A 23,532-nucleotide genomic window follows, 5' to 3' on the forward strand; every position below is an offset into this window, starting at 1 on the left:
TATGGAGGAAAAACGCTAAGGCGCCCGTGTGCTGTGCGATGTCAGTGCACGTTAAAGATCCCCAAGTGGTCGAAATTATTCCGGAGCCCTCCACTACGGGACCTCATTCTTCCTCTCTTCTTTCACTCCCTCCTTTATCCCTTCCCTTACGGCGCGGTTCATGTGTCCAACGATATATGAGACAGATACTGCGCCATTTCCTTTCCCCAAAAAACAAACCAATTATTATTATTAGAATGGGGTCACTCAGAATGCAGTGTTGTGCAGTTGTTATGTAGAACGTGCTACGCAGGACAGTGTTATGTTGAATACATTCGTGGCGGCTCGCGACGCGTGGCGTAGTTCGATCAGCTGAAGCAGCTTCAGTTCGGAAAAGTACAATGCACCATCATTTTCATCGCGCGCTGAGTGTCGCGCCGCAGGTAGGAATAAATGTCTGTCGTAAAGTATTTTGTCTGGTGTTCAGTCGTCGCACCTTATTAGGTTATCGTGTACCGAATGACGGAAGAAATCAGCATCAAGGTTTCATTTTGATCCCATTCCATTTTTCCACTCGTCGCTCATTGTGACTGGCTCACAGAACGCCACGCGCTGTGTTCCCTCTCCGTCATTGGCTGAAAACAATCGACAGTGAAAAAAGGCCGGGGGGGGGTGGGCATCGCATTAGCCAATCACAAGGAACGAAAAAGAAAAAAATAGTATAGTATGAAAATGGAATAGTTGAAACTCGTTATAACTAAGTTGAAGGAGCCCGGCGATTATTTCGTTATAACCGTAGCTTCGTTATAGCCATTGTTGGCCCAGCTTCCAAGGGGAATCGTGTTTCCTTCGTTATATCCATTATTTCGTTATAACGAGGTTCGACTGTAGTTCAAGCGCTTTAGCACATCGGAGACTTGTTAGCATAAACGTATACAAGATTAACGTATGCCAGCTGCGCACGCGCAGTGGCAGGATGTGGAGCGCCCACATGCTGCTGCGCCCTCATAAAAGTTGTCTTTAGATAGTCTGTAGATTATTATAGACTGTATTGCCTTCGGATACATTTTTATTTTTGTGTAATCATTGTCTGTAGACCGTCTATAGACAAAAGTTACTAAAAGTGTATGGCCATACATTTTATAGATTGTCTATAGACTGTATATAGGATTTGTATTGCCTATAAACTATTCTATAAGATTTCTCTATAGACAGTCTATGGACAGTCTATAGACTGTCTTAATAAATTTTCTTAAGGGCGCGCGTGCGCTGCTGGCGTACGTTAATCCGGTACACGTCTACGCTACCCTACTGAAAAATGTATATAGGTTTGAACCGGTCAGCAAATACGATTATGGCACATTTGGTTTGGCTTCATAGTATGGACGTCCCAAAGCGCCTCAGTCTATCAGAGACGCCGTAGTGGAGGGCTCCGGATAATTTCGACCACCTGGGGTTCTTAACGGGCACTAACAATGCACAGTACACGGAATTCTCACATTTTTCCTCCATCGAAGTACTACCGTAGTGGGCGGGTTCGAACCCACGACTTGCATGCACTGTTTGATGTAAGTGCACGGTAATTAACCACGGGTAATGGTAGTTATACGGAGCCCTCCACTAAGGAGTCACTCAAAGGCTGAATCGCTTTGGAAGCTTCATCCTATAACGTTAAACGAAATTTGCCATAATCCTGTTTGTCTCCTATTCAAACCTGTACATCTCCGATGTGCTAGAACACTATTATACCAGCCCAGTGTGCCGTCCGCCGCAGACGTTGCCTCCTAGTACGCGCTCAAGCTATAATGCATTGGAGAGACGAAACAATAATAATTGGTTTTTTGGGGAAAGGAAATGGCGCAGTATCTGTCTCATATATCGTTGGACACCTGAACCGCGCCGTAAGGGAAGGGATAAAGGAGGGAGTGAAAGAAGAAAGGCGCCGTAGTGGAGGGCTCCGGAATAATTTCGACCACCTGGGGATCTTTAACGTGCACTGACATCGCACAGAACACGGGCGCCTTAGCGTTTTTCCTCCATAAAAACGCAGCCGCCGCGGTCGGGTTCGAAACAATCAAAACATCAAACCGTGCATGTAGAAAGCTCTGACGCACGCCGAGAGAGCGGTGCCGTGGCTATGTGTATTCAGCATATCCCCCTTTGGTGACTTCAATTTGCCGTTCTGCCGTCTGTGCCAGCAGTGTCTGCATGCAGCTTTGTCTGGCTTTATTATTTGTTACCCGTTTTTTTTTTCGACTTTAGTTCTCTCAGACATCCCGGTTGTGCGTGCGGATTGAGCTGCTGCAGCTGGTCACGCGGGTACTGGGTATACGAGGGAGGCGTGTGTGTTTTGTGTGCAGGTGTGTGCGGGCTGTAGGCACAGTGGCTGGAATAGGAATAGTATTCCAGCCGCTGTACTGTAGGTGCGCCGTAATAAGCTCCATTGGCGGTTGTCAAGGCAACGGCCGCTCGCGTCATACTTGAGGCAATTCCGATTTCAAGGAACTCTGGTTATGCCGTTGATTCAGTGCGGCTTTGACTGGGGGTTAATGCAATGGGGCCATAATTGATCACGCTATAAATCACTTGCTTGTAATTGTGCGTGTAATTGCGCGTAATTGATCTGTCGTATGGACAATGTCTGCTTAGATTCAAAGGGTACTAGATACATATTTAGATTGGTGTGCCTAGATAGATTGCCTCATTCTGACGACAAAGGCCCTGTCGAGATCGTGTCTCGTGAGATCACGGGATCGAAGTAGGCCTAGAACCTCGGCAAAAGGGAGAGGGGAGCATTGTTATCGCTATCACTTCTTGGCCTTCGGAGAGGATGAGAGCTCTGGGAGGTTTTGTTTACCTTTTGTGTGTTTTAATGTTGCCGCGAGTTCGTCAAGGAGCCTCAGACTCCCAAATACGTTCTCCGCTTGAGATTTTTCTCTGTGTCTGATGTGTGTGGCCTGGTTAACATTGAGTGGAGGTGTTAATTTCTGCGAGACAACGACCAAATGCAAGACACAGTTGGAAGAACGAGGCTGGGCTCTATTTTGCTTTCAATTTTCGTATCTTTATAATGTAAACACACGTCGCATTTCTGTGCTGGGGTGAGGACAATTCTCAATTGAATTCAGTCTATGCATTACCCTCTCTACCATAGCGCACAGGACAGGGCATAACGCGCGGATATTTAATGCGTTTGAAATTTTAGAAAAAAAAAAGATTTTTGTGTTTTAAAAAATATGCACCGCATCTAGCTTTCTCTTGCAGTTGCAGTGTCAAGACGGTTACTGGTGCACTGACGCTAGGTACAGGGTTGGTCAGTAGTTCCCAGGCTACAGGGCCATGCTTTCGAGCAGTATAGTCAGGTATAGTTGAGACCCCCAAAGCTCAGAATATCTGTGGAGGGTGGGAGAACTACCATTCTCACCTCCGAGAAGCTTGATACATTTATTGGCATGTTAACTGCCTGGATATACCTCTGAAAAAGCAGGCCCCGTGGCCTGGGAACTTTCGACCAGCCCTGTACTACCTTCGCATTTTCTCTGAGGCGTACGAGGCTGCCTCCTGAGGTCTCATCGAAACCGTGTACGCATGCGCGCAACAGTATATACTTAGCGCCGGACGCACACTTCTTACCTATATCATGTATAGCCTCCGAGATTTCGTACAACTACGTCGCGGTGTAAGTTCGGATCTCGGAGGCCGTGTACCGACCCGTCGTTTTTGTTGCTACTCGGTTTTCTCACGTGTGCCAAGGCGAGACGCACGCTCTACTAAAGCCGCATAATGGCACGACGTTATAGCGACTCCGTTGCCTTGCTGTTCGCGTGCACGGTCGCCAGTAGTTATCTCGGGGTATTATGTAGGCGTTCCGCGTGAAAAGCAGAATAGAAGTGGAGACACGTGGTGGTAGTGCGTGCTGTATAGCAGTCTTCCAGCGTTCAACTGGCTTGCAGGGAGGAATTTTTAGAACGCGCGCTTAGACACCGCGTTATGTTTGTGTGTTTTGTTGACACCGTTGGTGCGCCGTCTGCGCGTCCCAAGATAACCGTAGCTGGGAATTAATGCGTTCGCACTGCCCCCCCCCCTTGTCTTTTTTGTTTTTCATGCAGACATGACCATTCGCACTGCGTTATTTTTGTCTTTTCTGTGCGACTGAATAAATAAGAAATTGTAATAAGCCAGCGCTTGGCCATTGTCCGTTTAACCAGCACGATGGCTCAGTGAAGCGGCCTTGGCGTTCTGCTGGTATGGGCGCGAGTTCCCAGGTTTAAGTACCTGCGAAGACATCCTTGTCTTGAATGAGGCGAAATGACAAAACAAATTAAGAAACAATCCCAGACTTTCTGTCTTTATCCAGTTCAACGAAGTGGTAGATATAACTGTACAACACCTCTCCCCCCTCCAAAATGCGCACGCTTCTAAGGCCCCCCTGATCACGTGACCAGAGAAGGAAGCTTCTTGTTAAGAGTCACCACCCTCCGACCGTGTATGTAGAGACTCGATCAAAAGTCTTGAGGTCAGTGAACCACTGTAACGGGTGCAGTACAGACCGTCATGTCCGATAAGCGAGGCAGGCGTGCAACCTGCTCGCAAAGCTGCCTGTTGGGGTGTTGGGGTCATAGCTGCTATATCCGAGGTTAGCACCCTGAAATTCGTTATATTCGAAATGATATATACTCAGGCTCGTTATTTCGTTAAATGCGAGGTCCAGGCATGAAAGTTTGTTTTATCTGAGGTGGCATACTTAGGTTCGTTATATTTGTGGTTAACGCACGAAAGTTCGTGATATCCGAGGCTAACGCATGAAAGTTTGTTATATCCGAGGTGAACGCACGAAAGTTCGTTCTATATACGAGGTTAACGCACGAAAGTTCGTTATATACGAGGGGAACGCACGAATGTTCGTTGTGTACGAGGTTAACGCACTAAAGTTCGTTATATTGAGGTGAACGCAAGAAAGTTCGTTGTATCCTACGTTAACGCACGAAAGTTCGTTGTATTCTAGGTTAAAGCACGAAAGTTCGTTATGTACGAGGTTAACGCACGAAAGTTCGTTATATCCGAGGTTCACGCAAGAATGTTCGTTATATACGGGGTTAACGCACGAAAGTTCGTTATATACGAGGTTAACGCACGAAAGTTCGTTATATACGAGGTTCACGCACGAAAGTTCGTTATACGAGGTGAACGCATGAAAGTTTGTTATATCCGAGGTTCACGCACGAAAGTTTGTTATATCCGAGGTTCACACACGAAAGTTCGTTATATCCGAGGTGAACGCAAGAAAGTTCGTTGTATCCTAGGTTAACGCACGAAAGTCTCTGCCTGTGAGGGCTCGCGCCCACCTGTCCAGCAATCTTCTTCGCTAGTGTTAGGAGTGGGTCAGAGAAATAGGGAAGGAAAGGGAGTGTTTGGTTGCGGCGTGCTGCAGTGGCCAAAGTATTTAATGCGGAGGAGGTGCCTCATGTGCAAGTTGTCTCAATTAAGCGTAGATTTTTTTATGAGAACCATATATCTCTGCACCTCTGAGCTCTAGGCTACGTTATCTGGACAAGTGCACGGATGCCGTTTTCAAGCATATTTGTGAGTGGAAATCCATTAATCATATGCCATATGTTGTTATGAACTCTCCGATTACCCTGAATTGAATAAAGTGAAATACTGTGCAGCTGTGTACAATGGCATTAAAAAAAATGAATTCGAAACGTATTTTATTGTATTAAAAAGTTGCTAAAAATTGTATGCAGGAGGAAGTATCGGGACTGTCTTGATGCCTACGAAGGAATCTATGCATTCCTTGAAGCAACAGCTTTCTTGTTTGTCGATCGTGTGCTGTGCGATGTCAATGCACGTTGAAGATCCCCAGGTGGTCGAAATTATTCCGGAGCCCTCCACTACGGCACCTCTTTCTTCCTTTCTTCTTTCACTCCCTCCTTTATCCCTTCCCTTACGGCGCGGTTCAGGTGTCCAACGATATATGAGACAGATACTGCGCCATTTCCTTTCCCCCCAAAACCAATTATTATTATTATTATCGGTTCCCACGGTACTGCGAAGCCGTAAAACGTTTGCGCGCCGACGTTTTTTTTTCTATATGCGACCGCTGGCAGATAGGGCAAACTCCGCTGGGACCTCTGGGCGTTCCGGTTATGTGGTGTAGCGCGTGCAGTGCCGATAGCACACATCACGTTCCGCATGCGATAGTCGTCCGTCGGCTTTCTCTTCTTTTCGCGTAGTTTGTTTTTTTATCTCTTTGCGTTTTGCTTCCCTACAGCTCCCGACCTCCGTCTGTGCACGTTCATAACGGTGTAGAATCAGTCACGTTCCGCATGATGCCGGTCGGTAATGTGCGTACGTGTGTGTCCTCTTAGGTACGTGCCGACGACGTTTGGAAGTGTGTTATCCAAAGCGGAATTCAGCGATTTAGCCCGCTGATAATTGCCTCCTGTTTTGCAAGAGTGAGGGCTTTGGCTGCTTGGTGGTCCATGTTCGATTAAAAAAAACACAGCCATAGAAGGCAAGAACAAAAAAAAAAACAAGACAGCGCGATGTGTTTGCATGCCTTCTGTGTTTTGTGCTTGTTTTTTCTTACGCAGATTTGTTTTTTTTTTGTTGAACATGCGTCTTTCCTGTCGTTGTGTTCTTCCAGTCTTTGAAAGCGCTTTCGCTCAGTTGGTGATATCGTTCAGGCAGTGAGTGAGTCGAGCAGGAAGTGTTCTGTCGGAAACCGGTCGTCGACTTTGCTCGACGTTTCGGCAATTAAACTGTCCCGCCCGGTTTTATCAGGGCGGGCCGATAGGGGTCTCCTTGGGGGAAGGTGAGGTCTGTTGCGAGTGTTCAGCAGCTGTCCGGGTCGATCGAAGTTCGCACGTACGTTTTTTTTTTTTTCAGTTCAAGAGTGTCCCACGCTCTACTGTTCCGCATTTCGAGTATTCGGTGCCTGTCGGTTTATCTTACCTCCAGTGTCCCGTATGTGCCTTGGTGGCGACTACTCGATGAAAAAAAAAAGGCGGTGGTTTAGCTCTGGTTAAACCTGGAGTGACGCGATAGTTACACCTGGCCGAGTGGAACTTGCTCAGTTCAATAGCAAAGTCAGTCTTTCGCCTCTCCGTTTCGCTGGGCGTTCCTTCTTCATCTTCGTCCCACTTGACACGGCGCATGCGCACAGCTGTGGCAGCTCGGTTTCGCCGGCGCGCCGAGCCGCCGGCAGCAGCAGCTGCTCCACACCACGTGGCTGGTCACGTGACCAAAACGTGGCGGCGCCGCCCCGGTCACGTGACACCGCCACGCTGGAGACTCGAAATGCTACCCCAATGTAGCTATCGCTACAAAACTACGCTCTAGCTGGCTGACCACTGCCTAAAGAAAGGGGGGGGGGGCATCTTTGGAGCCCCCCTTGTATACGTGCCTGTATATATGAGAGGAAGTGATTCGTCACGAGGTCACGTGACCTAGGCGGCTCACCCCCTTTTATTAAGAAAAAAACACCACGACAAACACCTCAGCGTAACAATGCTTAATTATGCAAATATTGCAAAACACACACCCTATTAGCGAGCATATTTGCATTTGACTTGACTGCGCAAACCGGCCGCAATTTTTTTTCAACCTCGCGGCATGCACGTGATGTCTGTACTGCGCTGAGCCACTGGAAAGTATGAAGTCCCGTCCTTGCGACGAACATCCTTCGTGCTTGTTATGGGAAGTTTTTGACACTTCTATGAACTTTCTATTGATGAATTTATATAATGTGAGCACAACTTTGCTAAGGGTCGGCCGGCTGTCGCGGAAAGGGGGGTCCTGGGGTGGGGGGGGGGGGGGGGGTGTAGAGGGCACACCCGCAGGGGACTTTGTGAGTGTCTTTCACTTCACACTCAGCTGCATATACGCACTTGCTATTCCTGCGAACACAGGCACATACCGTTGCGCGCTGGTCGGTATGGCGGAACCGGAAGTGAGCGGCGAGTGTGCAGAAGGTATGCCACGGGTGTCCTCCTGTCACGTGTACCCGAGTGCGTGGCTTATCTCTCTCCGCTGCCGGCCGCCAGAGGTCGCCTTGGTCTCCGCAAGGGCAGTCCCTCACCCGTGTCGGACTTGCACGGCGCCTCGCATAATCCACGTCGTGTCTTGTGTACACACACCGTCCATGGCGGCAGGAATGGATCGTGTGTATAAAAAGGCTTTCGGCGAGCTGATAGAAAGAAGGCTGGGGGGGGGGGGGGGGTACTGGCGGGAACGACCGACCGCCGTGAACGGTGATGCGTGCAGCCTGCAAGGTGTGTATAGGCGTGACGCGGAAGCAGCTTGTCGTCGTCGCTGTCGTTGCTTCCTGCGATGCGTACCTGTTGTACGTATGGGTTACTACACCCTGTTTATTCTATACCTCGCTATGGAAGCGTTATGCGCGATGGGAGCTATACTTGTGGAATTGGCTTCGATCAAGTCGGGTGCCGAATCAACAAGGATGTAATTGGCTGACTCTTGATCTTGGTGGCCTTGTGGTAGAGCATCCGCCCCGCATTCGGGAGGTGCGGGGTTCGATCCCCAGTGCCGCCGGGTACCCATCGGTTTTCTAATCGGTACAGCCTTTACAAAAATTCTTTAAACAGTCTATAGACTGTCGATAGACTTCTGTCTATAAAAGTATATTGACTCTCTATAGACAGACCCCAGAGAATAGTCTGTAGATAGTCTATAGATTTATGGCCATACACTTGTAGTAGACTTTTGTCTATGTACAGTCTATAGACTATAAATAGACAAAAATAAATATCTATAGGAAGGCAATAGAGGTTATAAGAATTCTATTGACTGTCTATATACCATTTTTTGTAAGGGAAGATTTCTTCCGGCCTGGTGCTCGGCTTTTCTATGGTGAAATGCTTGGGAAAAGGGTCTTCTATCGAACGGTTTGATCCGAGACCCTTTTTCCCAAGCACCTCACCCCAGAAAAACCGAGCACCAGACCGGGTAAATCTTCTACCCATTAGATAACTGGTCGGTACCAGGCGGCACTGAGGATCGAACCCAGCACCTCGAGAATGCGTGCCATATGCTCTACGTCAAGGCCATGGCGGAGCCTATTAGCCCCATTGTCGTCAGCTGTTATCGACTAGAACAATAAGTGGCGCTAGCTGGTTACTATTGGCTCATTTCAATGTCTAACCGGCGCGCAAGGAACGCAGGCAAAAACGTAAAAAAAATCGAAGTAGACCGACTCAGCACTGTGACCTTATAGTTTGTGGTCTTTTGTGTCTATTACTTGCGCGCTGGTTCAACTATACAACTGACTGAAACTCAGCGACTGTTCCATGAAAATGTGTTCCTGCCGCCATGCCTCGTACTGCTTCCAACCAACTAATTCAACTATCAGTTTTAAGGCGTTGTCACAGCTCATGACATCTCGCGCGCAGAACGAGTTGGTACACTGGCACCCATCCCGTGTCTATCAGTTCTTTGTCCGCGTTTATTGCGCCAACGATTACTTTACTCTTATCCTACCAATTGTTATCACATTCTTGTTGGTGATGTAAGCGGCATGAGCTGTGACAACGTCTTAAAGTTGATAGTTGAATTACTTGGTTGGAAGCAGTATGAGGCATGGCGGCAGGAACACATTTTCATGGAACAGTCGGTGAGTTTCAGTTAGTTGTATAGTTGAACTAATTTTGAAAAAAAAAAAGCTTTTAAATCACCTGCACATAGTTGAAGTTTAGCGATTGTCCTTACTTTCTCTGCCACCATGCTTCATACTGGTAACAACGGGATCTCGGCTTCGACACCCGTACTGGAACGTTTCATATGAGCTGCTGATATGGAATTACGGGAATATGGAGTCCATATGATATGGAAAAAGAATATATAGAAATGTATTGTACTCTGTATGTTCTCGGTACGGTGTACATATACTTTCCATTTAGTTTTAATTGGATTTCCATACAGCGTGCATGACGTCATACGAAGTCCGTATGTTTCCATATGCGCTGTCCATTTAGCCCGTATCAACTGTCTATATGATATGTACATCATATGATCCATGGGAAAATGTATAGAATAATGGGACCCCTCATATGGAAAGTTTCTCTAGGGACGGCTAATCGTAAAGGGCGAAATGATCGAAACGGGTCAGAAGTAGACTGCAATCGTTACACATGATCTCGGCCCAACTCCTGCTCTCGCGCAACAACGCAGCGAGGTCTGGCTAAGACAGAGCAATAAGAAACGCTTTAAATAAGCGCCGGCCTTTCTCATATGAGCAGGAGCAGCAGCGCACGTTCGGCATCCCATAATGCACTGAGAGCACACACACAGCCTGGATACCACGGCCGCCGCGGCACCAACTGGCGGGCCGGTCGGTGGCCGAGTTCGCTGACCTTGATCCTCTCTACACACACTAAAAGAAGCCGGGAGCGGCGGCGGACAACAAGGAACGCTGCTCGGCTGCGGCCCCAAGTCGCGCATACCAACGCTATACACTTTCCGAGCTGCTGGGAAGAGCCACTTCCCGGACAACGAGTCCGACGCCGCGCTCCTCTCTATACCTACGAGCTTTTTTTTTTGTTTTAACACAACAGCGCGAACAGACAATGTACCAAGGAAGAAAATATACGCCTTGAGCGCCGACTTAATCACTCAGTGTTTAATAAGAACTCGCAGAACATCTACGCAGTCGACTTTAGGTAACTCGAACTCGGAGGCGACCGAAAGCTTGAGTGCGACTAATGCGGAGCCTTTTGAAATAAGCCGCCGCGGTGGCTGAGTGGTTACGGCGTTCGGCTGCTGACTTGAAAGACGCGGGTGCGATCCCGGCCGCGGCGGTTGAATTTCGATGGAGGCGAAATTCTAGAGGCCCGTGTACTGTGCGATGTCAGTGCACGTTAAAGAACCCCAGGTGGTCGAAATTCCCGGAGCCCTCCACTACAGCGTCTCTCATAGCCTGAGTCGCTTTGGGACGTTAAACCCCCATAAACCCATAAACCCTTTTGAAATATGCGTCATGGTGATGGCATCGAAGCGCGACTTCGAATACACCGGATGTTCGAATTAAGCGAGTTCGAATAAACGGAATTCCACTTAATACAGTGGCGGCCGTAGTTATTATACGGAGCGCGGTTCGGCGATCAAGTTCCTCACGTGCCTTGCTAATCGGAAATTAACGGTTTAGTTTAACCATAAGCTAGCAAATGCCGCTGAGCGCGCTCGTGTATAAGACCAAGAAACCTTGTTATTGTCTCTACGGAATGCAGGATGTTCGAACGCCGAAGCGTGCTGCGTATTATTCTGGCCTCACCTCTATACCACTAAACAAAGATGCCCGTAATAATAATAATAATAATAATAATAATAATAATAATAATTGGTTTTGAGGGAAAGGAAATGGCGCAGTATCTGTCTCATATATCGTTAGACATCTGATCCGCGCCGTAAGAAAAGGCGGAAAGGAGGGAGTGAAAGAAGAAAGAGGTGCTGTAGTGGAGGGCTCCGGAATAATTTCGACCACCTGGGGATCTTTAACGTGCAATGACATCGCACAGCACATGGGCGCCTTAGCGTTTTGCCTCCATAAAAACGCAGCCTCCGCGGTCGGGTTCGAACCCGGGTACACCGGATCAGTAGCCGTAACCACTGAGCCACCGCGGCGGGTAAAGATGCCCGTAAAGAAAGACACAAAACTGAGAAATGTAAAGGTGAAATGTATCAAAAAGGCCCGTATTATACCGACGATGTGTACGCGCCTGTCTGTGTGAGTCTGTGCTTGTGGGTGTGTTTACGCAGGTGGAGCAACGCATCTGTATTACACTCCATCTAGTTAGGAAACAAGGAGACATACGCGATGTGGAGCTCGTCGACTCGTCCACGTCTTTAACGACCGCGCGCCGGCAGCTTGTAGACCCTCCTTTCCCGCCCTCTATCTTTCTAACCAGACGGGGTCGTCGCGCCTTCGGGGCTCTCTTTACAGGATAAAAAAAAACAGCGCCGCGCCACCAGGCAATAACGAGGCCAAGCAGCCTTATGAGGAGGACCGCGTGTGCCACATGATGCGCGTACGCCGCCTGCTGGCGTCAGTATAACAACACACGACAACGCCCCGGCACACACCCCCTCTCCACTCTTTTCTTCCTGCCTTAGTTGGCAGTGCTCCGTTGCTTGCTTCTCCCGTGCATATATATACATCTTGGAGGCTGGCAGTGAGCGCGTAGTAGTGTATTCTCGTGCTAACGCGTTGTGTGTGTGTGTTTGTGGGGGGGGGGGGGGCAGAAAGGCTTGCCGCCTTGTTTGTCTTTCTTTTTTTGCATGGGCGTTTTCACGGCACGACTAAAGACGCTCGCGATCGTATATGCAAGGTACGTACTACGTGCCATAGAGTTTCCCAGTAGTGCCCAGAGGGAAAGCTGGCGCCACCGGCTACGCGAGTTTTTAAAAAGCTCTTCACCCCGCCGCGGTGGCTCAGTGGTTAGGGCGCTCGACTACTGATCCGGAGTTCCCGGATTCGAACCCGACCGCGGCGGCTGCGTTTCGATGGAGGCGAAACGCTAAGCGCCCGTCTGCTGTGCGATGTCAGTGCACGTTAAAGATCCCCAGGTGGTCGAAATTATTCCGGAGCCCTCCACTGCGGCACCTCTTTCTTCATTTCTTCTTTCACTCCCTCCTTTATCCCTTCCCTTACGGCGCCGTTCAGGTGTCCAACGATATATGAGACAGATATTGCGCCATTTCCTTTGCTCGAAAACCAATTATTATGATTAATATTATTAAAAAGCACTTCACCCACCGCGGAAATGCCGGGGAGACGAGGTTTCTTATTCGGCTTGCATATACGGTTGGAGCTAAAACATGGATTCTGCCTCTGAATCGGTTGCTGCGCCGCGCTGCTATCATTTGCTTGCAGATGAAATTATTTTAATAGTGGTATCAAGTGCAGCAATTCCGGGAAAAAATTTTGAAAATTGCAAAATTGTTTGTGGAATAGTTGAAGGTAATAGTTCATTCTTCTGATGCGTAGCTAAAACGTGCCTTTTAAAGTGTTTCCATCGGTCGCATCGAGCACTTAAGGCTGCCATAGAAAACCAATGGGGGACGCTTTTGGCGAAAGATAATAATTGGTTTTGGGGGAAAGGAAATGGCGCAGTATCTGTCTCATATATTGTTGGACAACTGAACCGCGCCGTAAGGGAAGGGTAAAGGAGGGAGTGAAAGAAGAAAGGAAGAGAGGTGCCGTAGTGGAGGGCTCCGGAATAATTTCGACCACCTGGGGATCTTTAACGTGCACTGACATAGCACAGCACACGGGCGCCTTGGCGTTTTTCCTCCATAAAAACGCAGTCGCCGCGGTCGGGTTCGAACCCGGGAACTCCGGATCAGTAGTCGAGCGCCCTAACCACTGAGCCACCGCGGCGGGGCTTTTGGCGAAAGCAAAAACGTTAATAGCTAGAAAAAAAAAATATCAAGATTGCCGTCGGGTGATCTGCGGATATATTGATTGTTATAGTGAAATCTTGCATTATATGAAAAAATTGCATTCATAGACGGTTTAACCCGCTCAAAGACGCCGCTGTCCAGAATTGCCGGGTATGTTCCCCTTCTTAGTAAATGTGCTAGGCTATCACGTTAACTTTCACATCGTTTGTCGAGGTTTGCCGCGATGTGAAAGAGTCGTATTGTTATGGCTTAATCCGCGTTTCACGCCCAACAATAGCCAAGCCATATTCGAAACCTCGTCTTCCGGGTATTCCTGCGCTTCTTAATGGTGGATGAAGTGCAGCGCCATCTGTTTTCCGTCTAGGTAATACTGAGCAACTCTATTCTACGTGCTGGGTAGAATAGGTAAGTGGAATGGCGTACCAAATTAACACATTTCGCGAGCGATCGCGGGATAAATGTGGAAAAAAATTCTAAGGACGATTACGATTCCCCTTAATGCTAAATTTGAACGTAGCTATGTCGGTGTCTCAGGCTCTGTAGTCTCATTATTTTGTGTTGATGGGTCGTCGGCACTTCTGGCGACGATATTAGTTCTACAGTAGTATTAATTGACGAAGGCGGCGATGTGCTGGCACAGCGCGTGAGAACGTGTAAATTAGTCCGACAGCAGTATTAGTTGAAGAAGACAACGATGTGCAGTGCACAGCGCGGGAGTGTTTAACACGAGTTTATCGGAGTTTAGCACGAGGCTTAACATCGGCAGGTTATCAGCACCTCAGATATTCTTGCAACAGGCAAGTTTGTAGATCTCGGCAGCTTGAAGTATCTCTGACGAGGCTGCGGTGCCGTATACGATCCTCTTAATTTATATTTACACAGGTCGGGTTTGGCGCTCTCTCCCCTTTGTTCATTTTGCGGTGGGCCTGAATCCATTGAGCATTTTTTGCTCTATTGTCGCCGATACACCTCTTTGAGAAGAAGGTTGCTGGAGGAGCCCTTGCGGCCCCTTGGTCCTAGTTTAAGCAGCCCGCTCTTGCTATCATTGGTGCCACCATATTAGGGTTCAACCACAGATCTGTTTGTACCGCTGTTCTAAATTTCCTGCTGGAATCTCACCGACTGCCATGCTAAGGGTTACAACATTTTCTTTCCTCTCAATTAGTACATTTTGACTCAATAAATCTTTCCAGACCCTTTCTTTATTATTATTATTATTATTATTATTATTATTATTATTATTATTATTATTATTATTATTATTATTATTATTATTATTATTATTATTAATTTTCAAATCAAAACTTTCATCCCCTTTTCTGTTCATGAGGAAGAATCCTCCGGTGTTGCTTTCCCGCGTGCTTTTCATTTTAATTACCTGAATACAGGTGAATAGTCACCCGATTCTTGGTCGCTCCCCCAGTATGGGTATGTGCCATCCTTTGATAGGCTAACAACAACAACAACAACAACAACGAGGCGTGATCGGCTGCAGCGATATAATAGTGCTTTCGTGCATGCATTGGCCAGCGAAGCTGGCCTGTTCGCGCGCCGCGGGTTTGAATCCCAGCCGCGACAAAGTTTATTTTTATTTATGATTTGGCTCGGTTACACCGACGAACGGGCGAACGGGCCCTTAAGAGCTGCGCCGTAAAAAGTGCGTAATATATGCTATGCGTTGAACCAAATCTGCGTTGGGCGCGTTGGGATATATCGGAGTACTGCTTCGATCTACACAGCATATACCATATGTAGCGCACCTGTAGTTGATATAGCTGTTTCTTGAGAAGACTGAGGCGTTTTCAAGGTGACCAATTCTATAGCTTATGACGACATACCAACTATCCTATTAGATACCTTCAGTACGGATAGATTTCCGTACACGAAAACCGGTGCACTAACCCCTGTAAAAATGGTCTATAGACCGGCTATAGACTTCTTACAGACACTATTGCCTTCCCGTAGATATTTCATCTTTTATATCCATAGTCTATAGACTGTCTATAGGCAAAACTCTACTAAAAGTGTATGGCCATAAATCTATAGATTCTCTATAGACTGTCTATAGGATTTGTATTTCCTATAGCCTGTGCTCTAGGCTTCGTCTGTAGAGAGTCTATAGACTTTATCGACAGTACTCTATGGACAGTTTATAGACTCTAAAGAAGTTTTTGTAAGGGCTCTGCACAAAAAAAATGCGTTGATACAGCCGTTAAAGCTAAGACTGCCTTGAAACAATAGATGGCACTTAGCTAATGGGAGTATACCACTGTAGATGCCTTATTGCCGAAAACTATACACTATATGTACACTGCCCGCCGAAAATATACGGCCCAGAGGGTTTGCTTGTGAGGCCTGCTGCATGCTTCGTCATGCATCCGTAGCGACCGTAACCTCCTGAATCCTTCCAAGCTTTGGACTGCTAGATATGCTAGGGAGCCCCGCGAAACAGCTTAGAAGCAAACGACTTGGGCTGTATACTTTTGGCGGGGGCTGTACGCCAGCGCCGTGACCATATGCACTGCTGCGAACGGCTTGTGCTTCCGCCAAGGCAGTGAGGTCGGTCTTCCAGAAAACGGCGCTTTTTTTTTATTTCTACCGCACGAACCAGGCCAACGCCGTTACTAATACTTGGCTGCACGAAAGAGACCGCGAAATTCGACTCCCTTGCGAAATGTGACCGCCACCAAATCAGTGGTGCGAGCGATGGTTATTCGGTAGGTTGAAACATAAATATGCATCTCAGTGTATACACGTACGTGTATTAACGGTCACTGAATACAGCCCTCCTGAAAACAATGGCAAAGCCGCTCCCGCAACGACAGTTTACACGCATGCATGCATGCATGCACTGATCCCGAGGTCACGATGCTTCTTTCGTGCCTGTGTGCGCGGCCGCATTCCGATAGGCGCTTCCCGAACGTGCAACCGCTTACGGAAGGGGACTTGAACCAAGAGCACGGTCTACTTCTAAGGAAACGCTGGACCCGGTCGAAGCAAAACAGTATACCGATTGGACCAGAAGACTTAGTTTCCTCGTGGCTCAGAGCCGCTGTAAAGCCTCGTATTGAGGACCCGGGTTACATTTCCGTATACACAGACAGTGTAAGCCAGGTCAAGTCGATCCAAGTCAGGCGGAATGGAGAATCCAGACCGCATAAACTTTTATTAAGAAACATCTTTCATTATGTACTTACCTGGGATTAGCCGCCGCGGTGGCTGAGTGGTTACGGCGTTCGGCTACTTACCTATAAGACGCGGGTTTGATTCCGGCCACGGCGGTCGAATTTCGTTGGAGGCGAAATTCTAGAGGCCCGTGTACTGTGCGATGCCAGTGCACGTTACAGAAGCACAGGTGGTCGAAATTTCCGGAGCCCTTCTCTACGGCGTCTCTCATAGACTTAGTCCAATTGGGACGTTAAACCCCCTTAAACCAAACCAAACCAAACCTGGGATTATATCTGTCAAGGTTGAACAGGTTGCTCTCGAGGAAGTGACAACAGTTTTGCATGTTTTAAGAATTGTCGCGCTTGGTTTAATTGAAATGAACCAGAGAGATTCAAACGTTACCTCGTAGAAGTTAAGCCCGCCATAATGACTGCTCCCAGATATGTAGTGCAATGTGCCGTCTGTCCTATTTTGAGTAGTCCATCAGTTGTGTGCAGGCCTGTCGTCCCTGCTAACAGCACCGGTTAACACTGCCGCTACAGCGACTGCCCATGGTCTAGAATAGAAAGGACTCCGGGCTCAATCCCCTGTGAGTGCGAATTCGACTTGCAAATGCTGAACAGACTTCGTGCAAAGCCGAAACGTTTTCTCCAACTAAAAGGCTATGGGGACGCTTAAGTGGAATGCGATATATATATATATATATATATATATATATATATATATATATATATATATATATATATATATATATATATATATATATATATATATATATATATTTGTTGGAGCTTCTGTTGCAACTTGTGTCCGTGTTTGTCAGTCTCATTGCAATGGTTGGTCCATCAAACTGCCGTATCCGTACTACTAGCAGCAGCAGGTATCGTCTATGGTGTGACGGTGCAGACATTTGCATATATCGCTTTTTTTCTTGTAATTCTTGATTTCGATTTCTTTACATTCTTTGTTGAACTAAGGTACTTCATTTTTCTGCATTATTCTTTAAAAAAGTCTTCTTCTGTATCTTCGTCCATGTCCGATGCCGATTTGCCTTCTCTGGGTAGCAGCGTGTGATTGGTTCACTTGACCTTGTGACGTCCTACCTCTCTCGACCAATCAGCAAATTTCGCATCACCGGACAGCCCCGGGTTGCTGTGGCCTCGATTTCTATAATGCTATCTAGGCTGCTACCTAGAAGCTACGTGCGCACAACCCGGTGGGCAGGTAGTGATGACGTCACAAAGGTCTTGTGGTCTCTCTCTACCAATCAAATAATTTCAAGGCCACCTGCCACGTTAGGCACGTCGGTTGCTCACAGTCCGGTCGCTATTTTGCCACAGTAGCGGCAGGCTGCGATGACGTCACAAGGTAATGTGACATTTCTCGACCATTCAGCGAATTTCGTGACGAGGACGGAGGATTTCGCGCCTGACGTGAACACTAGTGTTATCAATTTAAAATATTTGAGGTTCTGTTCGACCAAACGTCGCTTTTAATTGCTTTCAACAAAAATTGTCACAAATTTTCACCATTCGTTCCTGCAGAAACGTTCCTCTCAAAGTGGTCCAAGCATGTCCCAACGAGTATTACAGCGCGTGAGTGCAATACGGTGGGTCATGAGGAGCGTCGTGAAGAAGGGTTCTGTATAGATTTCGTGGGTTTCTTTAGGCTATATATTTGTACGCGAGTGCTCTGACAATCCCCCTCCATCGAAATGGGATCGCAGAGAGCAGGATCAGACCTGCTACCTTGGGATCAGAAGCCGGACGGCATGGCCACAGAATTGCCACGGCGGACCCTAATTCTCAGCTCACAATGCTATAGATTATCGCCACGAAGGCAAGCGTAGCAGAAAGCGGCTGAAAGTTAGGTGGGCGGATGAGATTATAAAGAACTATGCGGGCATACGGTGGACGCAGTTGGCAAATGACGGGGTTAATTGGAGAGACATGGGAGAGGCCTTTGCCCTGCAGTGGGTGTAGTCAGTTTGATGATGATGACGATGATGAAGCTAGAGACTGCTCTCGCGGAGGGGCGGAAATTAGCAAATATTAACCTCGTTATAACGAAGTTGAAGGGGCCCGGCGATTACTTCATTATAGCCGTAACTTCGTATAGCCCGTGTTGACCGAGCTTCCGCCCCGCCGCGGTGGCTCAGTGGGTAGGGCGCTCGACTACTGATCCGGAGTTCCCGGGTTCGAACCCGACCGCGGCGGCTGCGTTTTTATGGGGGAAAAACGCTAAGGCGCCCGTGTGCTGTGCGATGTCAGTGCACTTTAAAGATCCCCAAGTGGTCGAAATTATTCCGGAGCCCTCCACTACGGCACCTCTTTCTTCCTTTCTTCTTTCACTCCCTCCCTTATCCCTTCCCTTACGGCGCGGTTCAGGTGTCCAACGATATATGAGACAGATACTGCGCCATTTCCTTCCCTCAAAAAACCAATTATTATTATGACCATTATTATTATGACCATTATGACAATTATTATTATGAGCTTCCAAGGGGAATCATTCCTTCGTTACATCCAATATTTCGTCATAAATCACTTCGTTATAACGAGGTTACAGTTTATTTCGTATTTCCTGGTACAGTAGACCCGCGTAGGAGAGGGAATGTTCAGTGTCATTATTTCTCTCTAAGCGAAAATTACAACTTCGGTATAGTCGACGGTTGATTCGGTGCCAGTAGGCAACATGTACTTACGTAAAAGATCGAACGCAACTTCTGCTCACATCATTGCTTCAAAGAAGAGCAAACAATACTTGTAAACACCGATTATATATATTTGTAAGATAACAAAAGCGATATAATATGTATGTACATTATTAAATCGGGCCGTAGCTGTAAACGAAATTGCAGTGCCCGGTGTGGGACGACGGCGCACGCAGCAACCGTTTGCATAGATCAAACACAACTTGGAACATACAACATACGCGAGACAGGAAGCGGCAGTAACGAAAACTCACTTCCTTTTTTTCCACATCGCAGGTGGAAAACAAACAAACAAATGTCTATGTACAACTATACTATGTACAAGAGCAGTGGTTCGGGGAAGCCAGTGTTGCTATCCGCGGGCTTGGGATGGGGATGAGGCGGCCAGGAGCGGCTGCTGGCTGCCGTGATGAGATGAGGACGGCGTCTGGTCGCGGGCCTTGGACACCGTGTATATGACGGCACCGGACAGTGTGAGGAGCACGCCCGCCTGCTGCAGGGGCCTGCATTGAATAGGAAGGAAGGCCGTTGTGCTGGGAAGTCTTCTTGTACCAATGGTATAGTCCATGTGGTTCAATGGCGCAAGTACACACATTGTAAAAAAAATTCACAGGGACATCGAATGCTTTAACCCGCCGCGGTGGCTCAGTGGTTAGGGCGCTCGGCTACTGATCCGGAGTACCCGGGTTCGAACCCGACCGCGGCGGCCGCGTTTCGACGGAGGCGAACCGTTCTTGGTACAGACTACGTGCTAGAAAAAGGGACAGACATGCAGGCGAGCAGCTACGCACTTGAGCTGCTCGTCGAGGAAGACGGCGCAGGCCAGCAGGGTGGCGCACATCTTGACGTGTCCCAGCACCTGGTAGGTGAGCGCCGAGGTCCTTCCCAGCAGCCACTGCATGCTGAGCGTGAGCAGACAGCCGGCCAGAGAGGATCCCACCAGAAGACCCACGTCCGAACCGTGCCAGTGCCTGACGAACGCGCCCCGGGGTGGTCGCCACGGTGGCTCCAGGACCAGGGCGACCAGGGCCAGCATGGGGATGGCCCTCTGCAGCTGGGCCTCCAGCAGCAGCCACGGGGCCTGCCGGAGGCTGCGCTGCTGCTCGGCCGACAGGGTCTGCGGCAGGGGACAGGTCCGCAGGTATATTGTACGGCACAAAGAAGTTCCAAATGCAGAGCTCCTGCGGGGAAGTGGTAGGGTTAAGTGCTGCGGCGTTCTTTACAAAAATTTCTTTAGACAGTCTGTAGACTGTCCATGGACTTCTGTCTGTAAAGTCTAAAGAGTGTCTATAGACAATCTATAGATTTATGACCATACACTTTTAATAGACTTTTGTCTATAGACTATGAATAGACAGAGAAATATCTGTAGGAAGGCAATAGTGTCTATAAGAAATCTATAGGCTGTCTATAGACCATTTTTGTAAGGGGTGACACTATAAAGACGTACGGCGCCCAGAGCGCCTGCTTGCAACTATACTTGCCAATGCATCCGTCGTCCTTTAGCGATTGAGCCGTAAGGAGAAAATTTAGCTCTTGGTCGCGTACCTCCAAGTAGAGGGTTTCAGTGCAAGCTATGTTACGTAAGGAACACGACACACACAGCTTTTAGACAATGACTATGTAAAGTCGGCTCATCACAGCGCTGTCGTGTCCCGTCTTTTCTTCGCCCTTGTATAAAAATCGCGCTGGATTGTATTCCGAGCTCTCATGAATGACCAACTATTCCACTGATCAGCCGCTCTCGCTATGTTACGTTGCACTACTTTCTTTTTTTTTTCAACCGTCAAGTAGAGTTTCTATGCACTTGTACAAACGCTTCCATGATTGTCTGAGACGATCTTGTTTGGATTTTACTGACTGCGGCGCAATCACCATCATCATCATCATCATCATCATCATCATCACCATAAGCCTGGCTACGCTTACTGCAGGGCAAAGGCCTCTCCCTTGTCTCTCCAATTAACCCTGTCCTTTGCCAGCTGCGGCCAGCGTATCCCCGCAGAGTTCTTAATCTCATCGGCCTCCTCGGTCCCTCGGACCGGCTACTGATTACCACACGTACTTGTTCGTCGATGGCATATATGCCTGTGTGGCTCGAGAGGTGCGTGACATGCATGACTCACGAAGTAGAACGCGGAGGCCACCGCGCCGGCGACGCCGAAGACGACGCCGACCGCGTTGAAGCGCAGGTCGCCCTTGGCGTTCAGCGCCACGCCCAGAGCCACGGGAAGCAGCGAGAGCACGGCTCCTCGCCGCTGCCTGCGCCCGTACACCGTCGCCTGCAGCCACGTCGTCACAGGCAGGGACAGAAGCCTGCGTCCGAAACGAACCGGAGAGAGAGAGAGAGGAAGGAAGACTGTTTGCCAGGGCCCGTCGTAGTGAAAAATGAAAATTGTGCGATGTCAGTGCACGTTAAAGATCCCCAGGTGGCCGAAATTATTCCGGAGCCCTCCACTACGGCACCTCTTTCTTCCTTTCTTCTTTCACTCCCTCCTTTATCCCTACTCTTACGGCGCGGTTCAGGTGTCCAACGATATATGAGACAGATACTGCGCCATTTCCTTTCCCTCCAAAAGCAATCATTATTATTATTTGAGGAAAGGAAAGGCGCGGTAACTGCCGCACATCTCGGTGGACACCTCATGCCGCGCCGTGAAGGGTGGATGGAGGCGAAACACAAAAGGCGCCCGTGTGCTGCGCGATGTCAGTGCACGTGCGTTAAAGATCTCCAGGTGGTCGAAATTATTCCGGAGCCCTCCACTACGGCACTTCTTTCTTCCTTTCTTCTTTCACTCCCTCAAAAAACAATAATTTAACGTGCACTGACATCGCACAGCACACGGGCTAAGACGCCCGTGTGCTCTGCCATGTCAGTCCACGTTAAAGATCCCCAGGTGGTCGAGATTATTCCGGAGCCCTCCACTACGGCACCGCTTTCTTCCTTTCTTCTTTCACTTCCTCAGAAAACAATAATTTAACGTGCATTGACATCGCACAGCACAAGGGCCAAGACGCCCGTGTGCTGTGCGATGTCAGTGCACGTTAAAGATCCCCAGGTGGTCGAAATTATTCCGGAGCCCTCCAATACGGCACCTCTTTCTTCCTTTCTTTCACTCCCTCCTTTACCCCTTCCCTTACGGCGCGGTTCAGGTGTCCAACGATATATGAGACAAATACTGCGTCATTTCCTCTCCCCTAAAACCAATTATTATTATTCAGGAAGGAGGGATTCAAGGAAGGAAGACTAAAAGAGGCGCCGCCAGGGGCGGGAATGGATCTCGCGGCGTAATGCTGAGCAGCCGAACGCCATGAGCGCTCAGCCGCTGCGGTGGCGTCGTTCAGGCATGTAGATGAGACTACAGTACACGCCTGGCTCAAGTATATCGCCGCTAATAGGGACGACAGTGAAATGTTTTGAGTGCTTAGGCAAGAGGACATTCCGCGAACTTTTACCTAAATGGCGCTTCTTTTGATTCCGTGCCTTATACATAGATACACACACAACTGAAGAACGCAGGGGAGAATGCCCCGCAAAGGAGGCCCTTCTATCAGTGGTATTGTCCGTGACGTCGTGACCTCAGGTTCATGGCATCGAGGGTTATTTGCAGCTGCAGTGTTGAGTTTGTTTAGCTCCTCGTGGTTTTGCATGGTACGTGCTCATGCAACGCGTACCTGAGCAAGAGGCTGGTGCCGGCGGTGTTGAACTCGAGCGACAGGTTGGGCAGCGCCATGAAGGCGCACAGCAGGAAGGCGAGCTTCCAGTGCTCAGCGCGGGACGCCGCCTGGGCAGCGTGGTGGTTCGGGTCTCCGCCACTCTCCGAGGTGGGCCTCGGTGCCCTGCATTCCATCCAGCCGGACAAAGAACACGGCAGCGTATAGTGGGATAGGCTTTCCATTCATAGCAGTTTGACACCTTGGAACACGTTTTTAATTTGTTCAATTGTTTCGATTAATTAATTTATCAATTACGCACTCTAAATTTTCTTAATTGGCATAATCAGGAATTGGCTTTTCGTTTTCAGCGTTTTGACACCTTCGAACCCCATTTTTCAATCATTTCATTTCTTTAATTAACCAATTAATTACAATGATTTTATTAATTCGTCATCGCCTATCTCACACGAATCGATCGTCATTCGCTAGAACCGCAAATTACCGTGATACGACTTTTTTACGCAGCCCCGATTATTTCCGACGCGCGGTGCTGACTCCTACTACGCCGACGTCTTTTCGACCAAACGAGCTGTATA

At 48.4% G+C, this 23,532-nt stretch overlaps 2 protein-coding genes across 3 annotated transcripts in view; one reads left to right on the forward strand and one right to left on the reverse strand.

Moving 5' to 3' along the window:
- The window catches only part of Sans (SAM_USH1G_HARP domain-containing protein Sans), a 111,196-nt gene that overhangs the window by 13,645 nt on the left and 74,019 nt on the right, over positions 1-23,532 (forward strand). The gene's annotated exons all lie outside the window — the stretch shown is intronic.
- LOC144100117 (solute carrier family 35 member E3-like) overlaps positions 18,995-23,532 on the reverse strand; it is a 35,612-nt gene continuing 31,074 nt past the window's right edge. Inside the window, exons 3-6 of one of the 2 annotated variants that reach the window (XM_077633150.1) lie at positions 22,955-23,119; positions 21,406-21,595; positions 20,071-20,396; positions 18,995-19,782 (exon numbers count right to left, since the gene is read on the reverse strand). In XM_077633150.1, the coding sequence (XP_077489276.1) occupies positions 19,632-19,782; positions 20,071-20,396; positions 21,406-21,595; positions 22,955-23,119 (832 nt within the window). In that variant the 3' untranslated portion in view covers positions 18,995-19,631. The remainder of the gene's footprint in view (positions 19,783-20,070; positions 20,397-21,405; positions 21,596-22,954; positions 23,120-23,532) is intronic. The other variant, XM_077633151.1, reaches the window with a different exon arrangement.

The sequence above is a fragment of the Amblyomma americanum genome, chromosome 8 (genome assembly GCF_052857255.1).
Source record: "Amblyomma americanum isolate KBUSLIRL-KWMA chromosome 8, ASM5285725v1, whole genome shotgun sequence".
Taxonomy (NCBI): domain Eukaryota; kingdom Metazoa; phylum Arthropoda; class Arachnida; order Ixodida; family Ixodidae; genus Amblyomma; species Amblyomma americanum.